The 9484-nt window shown below is 43.0% G+C and overlaps 3 protein-coding genes across 4 annotated transcripts; 1 reads left to right on the forward strand and 2 right to left on the reverse strand.

Annotated features, from left to right (window-relative positions):
• The first annotated feature begins 6 nt into the window (after positions 1-6).
• LOC105567682 (alanine--tRNA ligase, mitochondrial) lies at positions 7-4875 on the forward strand. Its single transcript, XM_012022745.1, has 13 exons — positions 7-350; positions 433-606; positions 691-1031; positions 1387-1668; positions 1990-2134; positions 2231-2403; positions 2476-2804; positions 2897-3158; positions 3234-3629; positions 3713-4069; positions 4140-4323; positions 4414-4643; positions 4795-4875. The coding sequence occupies exons 1-13, from the start codon at positions 90-92 to the stop codon at positions 4796-4798; spliced, it is 3138 nt and encodes a 1045-aa protein (XP_011878135.1). The 5' UTR covers positions 7-89; the 3' UTR covers positions 4799-4875.
• Positions 4661-8888, reverse strand: LOC105567681 (phosphatidylglycerophosphatase and protein-tyrosine phosphatase 1). Of its 2 annotated transcripts, none has more exons than XM_012022741.1 (5): positions 8814-8888; positions 6045-6187; positions 5360-5440; positions 5009-5248; positions 4661-4923 (listed from the first exon to the last, which is right to left on the reverse strand). In XM_012022741.1, the coding sequence occupies exons 1-5, from the start codon at positions 8827-8829 to the stop codon at positions 4795-4797; spliced, it is 609 nt and encodes a 202-aa protein (XP_011878131.1). In that variant the 5' UTR covers positions 8830-8888; the 3' UTR covers positions 4661-4794. The 2 variants fall into 2 exon arrangements, with proteins under 2 accessions (XP_011878131.1, XP_011878134.1); XM_012022744.1 differs by lacking the exon at positions 8814-8888 and adding an exon at positions 6345-6550.
• LOC105567680 (mitochondrial GTPase 1) lies at positions 7733-8838 on the reverse strand. The gene has a single exon (XM_012022740.1). It carries the CDS (start codon positions 8827-8829, stop codon positions 7840-7842), a length of 990 nt encoding a protein of 329 aa, XP_011878130.1. The 5' UTR covers positions 8830-8838; the 3' UTR covers positions 7733-7839.
• Positions 8889-9484: the final 596 nt, after the last annotated feature.

Raw genomic sequence — 9484 nt, forward strand, 5'->3', positions numbered from 1 at the left:
ATACATACATACATACATGGTCAAAGTGCCCTCCTAACCATGCTTGGCTACGCGACGCGATAACTCCTGGTGCACGCGCCTCCGCGTCGATGGAGCTCTTTGCGCGAGCTGGCCGCTTTTCGTATTACTCGTTTACAGGCAACGCGATGGGTTCTATGGCGAGAGGAATGATCTCGTTCAGGTCGATTCGCCGGTTCAGCCGATTAGCGAACAGCAGACCGGCTAACCTGATCAGACAGGAATTTCTAGATTACTTCACGAAGGATCTAAAGCACAGCTTTATACGCTCCAGTCCCGTTTCCTCGATCACCGATCAGTCCCTGATGTTCATCAACGCAGGCATGAATCAAGTACGCTTCTCGATCCGCGAAAAACTGCGTCTGATAACGGAGCCTGCTCCGATCAACATTACCGTCTACGTTTACTTTTCAGTTTAAAGGGATCTTCTTGAATTATTACGAACCCCCTGCGACGAGGGTTGCGAACTCGCAGAAGTGCATCAGGGTTGGTGGCAAGCACAATGATTTGAGTGTCGTTGGCAACGACAGTTATCACCACACCTTCTTCGAGATGCTCGGCAACTGGTCCTTCGGAGATTATTTCAAAGTACGAGATGAGAAACGGCGTGTCGTATTCACTTTCCGAGTTCATTTGCAGTACCTCTTATTTGTATAATTTGGTGGCTTTCAGGAGGACGCCTGTTCGTACGCCTGGGATTTGTTAACGAACGTATACGGCATACCCGAAGAACGCCTGTACGTGACATATTTTGGCGGAAACGAGGAGCTAGGAATTAGTCCGGATCTGGAGTGCAAGGACATTTGGTTAAGGCTTGGCCTACCGGAATGCAAGGTCTTGCCTTTCGGTATGCGAGACAATTTCTGGGAAATGGGGGTGTCAGGCCCTTGCGGGCCTTGCACGGAGATACACGTTGACTACGTGAAACGACCGGCTAATCAAGCCGATCGAGTGAACAAGGGATACGCCGATCTCATGGAGCTATGGAATATAGTTTTTATCCAATACGAGAGGTGAGCTCGTCGATTCTCGAGTCCAAGCATTTTAAATCTTTTCGACCCGCTTTCACCGACGTCGCTTAACTCTAAGCTTAGCTCAATTCGTGCTTCATCTCTTTCCAGCCGTTATTCCAGGAGGAGACAAACGTGAGTTGAACCGAGATTAAAGTTAAGCGACGTGTGGTGAAACCGGGCCTCAATCACACCTCAATAATTGTGTGGTACTTTTTATTGCGCATCTCGTACGTTACGTCTGGATATTGTTAGAAGTTTTTTTTTCTGTTTTCACGTGATACGCAAAGAGCTTATTAATTGTATGAGTTAATATGAAGTTGCATAGTCTATTCAACTTTGTAATATTTTATGTTAGGCTTGCGAATGGATGTATAGTACCTTTACCAAACCATCATGTTGATACAGGCATGGGACTTGAACGATTGGTTACCTTGTTGCAAGGGAAAATGTCCAATTATGATACAGACCTCTTCCAGCCGTTGTTCGACGCGATACGAAAGCACTCGCGCGCGCCAGAGTACAGGGGAACGTTTGGTGATGACGATGCGGGCAGAATTGACTACGGTTACAGGATTCTAGCTGATCACGCAAGAATGATTACTGTTGCATTGGCCGACAATATGTTACCCGAACAACAGTACGACTTCAATAGAGGAGAGTCCTCTGTTGTGGAATAGGATTCTAATATGAGATAGTGGGTGTTCAACGTCCAAATTCGATCGCAGATCTCTTCTCGCAACGATTACACGATGTAACAATCAATTTTACATTAAACAGACTTCACTCCAAGGGCAAAACATTCACGGTGGAATCAACAGATGGTGTCTATCAATTTGGCAGAAACCCCGCTATTTCATATTAGGAGCCTATCCCATAATAGGGGACTTTCCACTATATGTAATCCACATACATTAGACATACGTATATGTGTAATTAATTGTAATATGTGTAATTTCAGCCCGAAGTTGCGGAGAGTATTGCGAAATGCGATAGGTGTAGGGGAGAAGGTCTTCAGAAAATCTGGCATAATTTCAGAACTTGCCTGTGACGTAGCTGACAATCTGGGTGTAACTTATCCAGAATTGCATACTAATTTGAAACAGGTAAAATAATTGAAATTATTCAGATACGTGTGCACCGAATGAAATCTCACTTTTCGACGCGGCACGTTTGAAACGATCCCATTGTTACTTGTCAAGGTGCAAAGGGTAATAGATTTTGAAGAGGATCTGTTGAAGAGATTACGGAATACTTCTGGCAAAATGTGGAGTAAGATGATTGAAACTCGTCGCGAATTGGCGGCGATCACCGATTGGATGGCTCCCGGTCTGGTTGACGGCTATAAAGATCTACAGTCCGCATTGAAAGGATTGTAAGATAATCGTATCTCTTTCCATACGTGATACGTGAATACACGTATGGTGACCCGTAATATTATTTACAGACGCAAAACCAACGTGTTACCCGGGAGTGTCGCGTTTAAGCTGTACGATACATACGGTCTCAACTCGGAGACTATAGCGGAACTAGCGCAGATCGAATCTTTACACTTCGACGAGGTTGATTTCGAAGAGCAGCTTAATATTCGTAGATATCAATCGAGGCTTGGATTGGACAAACATAGTGCTGTAATTACTAAAGAGTCATTGGGGATACTTGAAGAAAATCGTGTACCTAAAACAGACGATTCATTCAAGTATAGTTACACATACGATGGAAATACCTACGAGTTTCCAGCGCTTAGCAGTAAACTCATTGGCTTTATTCTCAATGGTAATGTGAAAACGAGCCATATATGTACATATTTTTGTCACATATTATTGTACTGCGCAGTCCTAAAATTGAATATCTATTTCATATCGTAGGAGAATTAGTTGCTAGTAAAAGCTATTCCGATATTACGATAGTTAATAATGCTGACAATAAAATAGCTGTCGGTGAGGTGATAAACAGTGCAGATGAGATTGGAATTATATTGGACAGGACTGTGTGTTATTCGTTGGAAGGCGGCCAGGTTTCAGATAGAGGGAACATTCGTGTTAAAAATCTACTTTTTAATGTAGACAATGTCAGGAAGGTAAACGGTTATGTAATTCATTCTGGACGTTTCGCCGAAACAGACTTACCGTAAGTGTCTCTTACATATTAATTGTATTCTAATTTCATTGTGAAAAGTTGTATAATATGCAAATTTTTTTCTAGCACGTCAGAGCTACATTTACAAATAGAGGACGATTGTTTGGTCAGCGTAGAACCGAATATTCGCGTTGGAGCAATGAAACATCATACAGCCGCACATCTGTTAAATGCAGCTTTAAAGAAAGTTATGCAAGTAGTTTATCAACGTGGATGTACAGTCGATGCGGATAATTTGAAGTTTCAGTTCAACTCGTTTGGCGAACAGCTCACGTCGGAACAAATGAGGACGGTAGAAGATTGCATTAACAATGTCATACAGTCTCGTGCTGCAACGACTGTACAGACTGTAAATTCGCTCGATCTGTTAAAGCAAAATGACGTTACGTTAGTTCCTGGGGAGATATATCCTTACACAGACATTAAAGTCGTAGAAATCAATACCGACAACTTGAAAGCGAAGTTAGTGAGTCCGAATTTTAAGCATCAACAAATTCTCCGAGCTGAGATCTGATCAATTATTAACAGCAACTGTGTGTATTTAGGGAAACGTGCTGTGGTACGCATGTTCATAATACAGGTGTGTTACAACACTTTTGTTTCTTATCGTATGCCTCCAAGGGAGCAACGAAACGCATTGTTAAGGCCGTTGTTGGCCCGGGAGCCTTACGTATGAAGCAAGCTGGCGAGAGGATGTGTCAGAGAATTGCAGAGCTAGAAGACACTTCGCAAAGTGGTGAATTCGCGTACGAGACATTTAACGTTGAAACAAATCGGATAAAACAAGAGATCAATGATCAGCACGTACAAGTACCGTTACCTTACTTGGTCAAAGAGAAATGTTTGACATATCTCGAGAATTTGAACAAGATTGTGTGGCTACGAGAGAAAGAAAGCGAAAGGTATACAACATATACATATCACGTATGAATAATCTATTTAATTTTGATTAACTTCACGATTCAATTGCAGAGATTCTATAATTCGTGAGATCACTAACGCCACGGATTCGTCATCTTGTTTTATCGTGCACTGCTTGAATAAAAACCCCACATATTTGTCATTGCACGAAGTTACGTCGCTCTTTTCCGGAGTGCCAATGTTGGTTCTATCCTGTACGAATGAATTTGTAAAAGCAAGATGTTCCATACCGCAGGTATCTTCAGTCATAAATAAGCATTTTGATACAGAGAGCATTTGACATAAGTAATTAATTTAGATAAAATATATTCATCACTGTGCCTAGGAAACCGCCTCAAGTACATTTAACGCACAAACTTGGATGAATGTCATTCTTCAAATCTTTAATGCAGAGCATGGGCCTGTTAAGGGATTCAAACCCATGCTAGTCGCGAGTATGAAATCTACAAAGGTGTCACAGGATCTTCAGATACGTATGGAAAGAGCGATTGCAGAGGCCATCAAATATGCGGCCACACATGTAAAGAAAGTTGAACCCGTTACTAGCAAGACTCGGTAAATGATTTCTCTCATTTTATCTCCACGCTTTTTTCTAATCGAACGGACATGCACATACATTTAGCGTAGTATCGAAATCAGTCCTCACATTTATATTTCCCACATTCGGTATAAACAACATCCAGTATAATGTACAAAAAAATTGTAGCTAAGATGCAGGTCGTACATGTCTCGTGTAAAACTGCTTCAGCGCAGACCACTGGGCTGTATGGAGCAGTACGTGTGGTCTCTTCGTTCGCATATAAGCGACCGCTTCCTCGGGCGTCCAGTTGAATTTCTAGAAAAACGAGGAGGATGCTTCACTGTCAACGCTGCCAAAATGTTTCAGTTTTACATTTAAACTGTATCATATGTGATCTCACTATTATTAAATAGCACGCAACCAATGTCGCGCTTCTCGTTCTTCCTGCTTTGCAATGAACGTAAACCGTGCCAGGTTGGTCGTGACCGTCCACGACACCTGCCTCGCCTAACTTTTTACTCGATACGTTGCGGAATTTATTGATGAAGTTTACGCCGTCCTGCAGCTTTTCCTGAGACGGTGCTTGAAAGATGTCCGTCGTGGACAACTGCAGAAATTGTACGCCGTGCCTGCGCCACTCCTGTACGGAGAAAAAGTATTGTTACTTTTAAGCCATGTATAAGCTCATTGTTTCATACCAGCTCTCACTATGCTAATTTATTTTCATATCTTGAGTCGTTCTGCCACACACCTTCTCCGTGTTGGACAACATAGATAACTCGTAATCCTCATTCATGGACACGACAGCCTTGATATTTTCATCGTCGATCAACTGGAAGAGAAAAGAACAAGGATGTAAAATCTAAATTGCAATGTCGCGCAACGTGTCTTTGTTCAAATGATTGACAAGTTTAAGATTTGGCGTACCCTAAATGTATGATTAATAGACGAGGAGGCGGACGCAAAACACGAAAGATCCAAGTGCGCATGAAATTACACATAACAACGTTCCGTTTTGTGACGTTATTCGATATTTATTAAAAATTGAGAAGACAAAATAAACGAGAAGAGATAGGGAAACAAAATGAAAAGCTGCGAAGGCATAAATACTAGGGCTCGGATTTTATTCCGTTTTTCGAATAAACGTGTGAAACGTTTATCCGTTTACATTTTCTTCCAGAAAAACGTTTATTTGTAGGTATTGTACTAAACGTTTAGTAAGTAAAGTAGTGCAAACGTTTGTTAAGTAAAAACACGTGTATTCGGAAAAACGTTTCTAATAAACGGATAGCTAATTATACGTATAAACGTGTTTCCGTTTAAACGTATAATAGCGAGCCCTAATAAATACCACGTGTTACTGCGATCGAAGTAGTCTTGTCAATTTGAAATATATCCTCGGTTTTTGTCACGAAAGTAAATCTACGGAGACACACCTGTTGAGTCGTTCGCCGAAACGGCAAGGCGCCCAGTATGACAGTCTCGTCTATTCGATCGTACCAATTCCGAGCCGTGATCCTCTCCATGACGACGTTATAAAGCAAGGATGGGTAAAACGTTGCCCTCGCGAACATTTTCGCTGGAAATGAATTCCATGAAAAGCGTTAGCTCGACGGCGGCGACTCGGATGCCTTCGAAACATGAAATAGAGGCCCGTGTGTCTCAGCCCCGATCAACGGTTGACGTAATGGCGAATCCGATGTTTTTTACAACGAAATAGTCGAGAGAGTCGGTACCATTTGGCATCTCCTAAATTGTCTTGTACGGTATCTCCCGCGTGCGCGAAACACGGGAGAAGCGTCTACCGTGGTAAAAGTGGAAGTGACACGTGGCTCGATGTCCCACTTCCGCGGAGAGAATGCACGAGGAAGACGGGTGGGGAAAGTGATACCCTCCCAGATGGAAAAATTTTGCTGAAAACGTAATGAAATTTGCTGAAATTTGGTTGAAAATCTCTTGCAATTGACCCAATTTCATTATCATTTCAGCAATTTTTCATTAAAAAATTTATTTTCAGTTAAATTCTGCAAATTTCATAATATACATTTCTAAAATTTTTTCACTAATTTTTAGTAATATTAATTAGCTTTCATCTAATTTCACAGTATTTCATTGAATTTCATAACGAAACTTATGATTTATTTTGAAATGGTTTCAACAAGTTTCCAATAACTTTCATTTCACTTTTCATCAATTTCATTACATTTTCAGCAAAATTTTCCCATCAGAGCTTCCTTCGCTACAAATTACATTACCGCGCATCTTCGAAAACTATTTGGAAAAATAATGGAAAGTTTAAGCGACCTTAAAGCCTCCGCTACAATGATTCTCGGTTCTGTCTACAATGGTCGCAGTCTTAGAATCGTAGAGTCATGGATTGGGTCGTATCGATGTATAACTGAAACCGATTTTCTGTTTTTGAGGTATTTTCCCACGATATATTCGACATATAATGACACACGACATATAACACTATTCTCTGATTGGTCCGTCGCGGCAATAAATCGCAGTCGTGTTCGTTGGAATAGGAATTGAACCTATTCCAGCGACTACGACTACGACTGCTTTGCGACTGCTCAAGCGACCATCGATACAACTGTACGACCATTGTAGACAGAACAGAGAATCATTGTAGCGGAGGCTTGACTGGCACACGTTTAATAGCTGCTAATTACATGAATGTACGATGCGCGACGTTTCGACCATGGGTTTCGGTCCTTTTCGAGCGCAATTTCTGGAAGAGAACAAACCTTATCGTCGTATTACATCTTGATCAATCAACTTTTGATACTTTGAAAAATGTATTGTTCTTCCTCCCCCTCCTCCTTCCAACATATTATACAAGACATTCGGAATAAAAGTCCAGGATCTTGACAATCACCGAAAGTCGTTTGACTTTGTACGAGGACGAGATAGGGCCAGTTTCACAAACGTCGCTTAACCGCTAACCCATGGTTGATTGATCCTCTGTCTCTTCTTGGACAACAAGATTGAGAAAGATGGGAAGTCGACTGAACTCTGGTTAACAGTTAACCGACGTTCGTGAAACTGGACCATAAAGTGGGCAGGTAATTTTCTCAAGGTCACTGCTCTCCCAATACTATTCGAGTCGCCCGACGTCTTCGTGTAAAACTATCAAAGTCTGTATTTTTGCGCTCGATCGAGGAGCACTTCCACAAGTAGATTATGTACAAATATATTTACAAATGATACATTTTACGACTATCATCATCAGGCTAAGCTAACTTGGCGGTTCTCCGACGTCCCGGGTAAGTCTATGTCTAAGCAATAGGACCCCAGGCTTCCCTTCCTGAATAAACTGACAAAGTGGTCCGCCGCGGACTTGAAATCTGGCTTGACCTCTAACCGGCCGTCGGAGCATTTCACTTTCACAGTCCTGCCCAGCCTCGCGGCGATGAACGTGAGCACGTACGCCACGTTGTCGTTTGGTTCCGGCAACCCCAGCACCTCTACGTACTCAAACCGGCCGTTCTTGTTGAGCCAGAATAGCAAATAATCCGCGAGCAGGTACGATCCCACTACGTGATCCTGCAGGCACCCGACCAGCGCCAGCTTAAAGCCGGCGTGAACGTCCTTGATGGTGGGAGCTAGAATACCCGGGGTGTCGATCAAGTACACCAGTGGGTCCTCCGATATCTTTATGTGGGTCAATACGGAGCGCGTGACACCAGCCGTCCCGCCGACGTGAGTAGCCTTGCCCAGGCGAAGGATATTGCTCCTCAAACGGTTAATCAGAGAGGACTTGCCGACGTTGGGCACGCCGATGACCATCATGGAAAACGACTCCTCCTGCGCTCTATTGTAACGCTGCGAGTTCAGTATCAGCTTCTTGGCCAGCGGCAGGATCTTCTGCGCGCCTCTGCACTGTTGATTCTTGAGATTCGTGAAGACCACGTTGGACAGCCCCTCTCCGCTCAACGAGGAGACTATACTCCTCGCCTGCCCCGTGTCGGCCAGGTCCTTCTTGTTCAATACAAATATATGCGGCTTCAGGCCGGTCAGGGTCCTGCTAAAATCCGCGTAGCGCCCGGAGATCGGTACCCGCGCGTCGTGAACCTCCAGGATGCAGTCGATATCTTTCAATCGCTGCTGCATCTGCTTCAGACCCTTCGTCATGTGCCCGGGGAACCATCGCAACACGCCCGGCGACACGAACCTTTGCCGCAGATTCGCGACTACTTTACCTCCTGTGTTCGTCATCGTGCTGCCGCGACTTGAACGGTGACTTGGACACACGTTCGATACCACGTCCTTAAACGATCATCGCTTCCCATAGATTCTAAAATATAGATACCATGGTCAGTTAAGATCAAAGAGATTTATAGATATTTGTTGACGAACGGAACAACGTGTGTACTTCATTCGGATACCTAGAAAGTCTCTTCAGGGTCCCTATCTAAAAAAGGCATTGCGAGTTCATTGCATAGTGTAAGCAGTGTTGCCAGTCCGAAATTTTGCTTCGTACTAACCAGGATCGTAAAACGTACTAGATTGGAAGCGTTTCGTATTAAGAGGATCCCGTAGCGGGTCTACCGACATCTATGTATTACCGACAGAATTACCATTTTCGTATATACATGAGCACACGGACACACTACTACGATACATCACACCCATACATAAACACGAAAGTTTTGTACTAACTATACTCTTATTTTAAACGTCTAATCTCAATTTAGAGGGTTTCACAGTAAAGCCTATCACACAATAGGAAAGCACAGGCAATAGGAACAGGGAATAGAATTTCTGACGCGTTGGATTGGTTGGAAGAAAATTTCCGACGAATCCAACGCGTCAAAAATTCTATTCTCTATTCCTATTACCTGTTGCCAGGCATTGTGTGATAGGCTTAATA

This window comes from Vollenhovia emeryi, unplaced genomic scaffold (genome assembly GCF_000949405.1).
Source record: "Vollenhovia emeryi isolate VEMERY1.0 unplaced genomic scaffold, V.emery_V1.0 DF939135.1, whole genome shotgun sequence".
Taxonomy (NCBI): domain Eukaryota; kingdom Metazoa; phylum Arthropoda; class Insecta; order Hymenoptera; family Formicidae; genus Vollenhovia; species Vollenhovia emeryi.

Coding starts and splice junctions, on each gene's coding strand:
- LOC105567682 (XM_012022745.1), top strand. CDS start 90: ATGGAGCTCTTTGCGCGAGCTGGCCGCTTTTCGTATTACTCGTTTACA. Junction 607..690: donor CCTTCGGAGATTATTTCAAA/GTACGAGATGAG, acceptor GGTGGCTTTCAG/GAGGACGCCTGTTCGTACGC. Junction 2,135..2,230: donor TGCATACTAATTTGAAACAG/GTAAAATAATTG, acceptor TTACTTGTCAAG/GTGCAAAGGGTAATAGATTT.
- LOC105567681 (XM_012022741.1), bottom strand. Junction 5,441..6,044: donor TTCGGCGAACGACTCAACAG/GTGTGTCTCCGT, acceptor TTTCTCTTCCAG/TTGATCGACGATGAAAATAT. Junction 4,924..5,008: donor TTGCGTGCTATTTAATAATA/GTGAGATCACAT, acceptor TCGTTTTTCTAG/AAATTCAACTGGACGCCCGA.
- LOC105567680 (XM_012022740.1), bottom strand. CDS start 8,829: ATGACGAACACAGGAGGTAAAGTAGTCGCGAATCTGCGGCAAAGGTTC.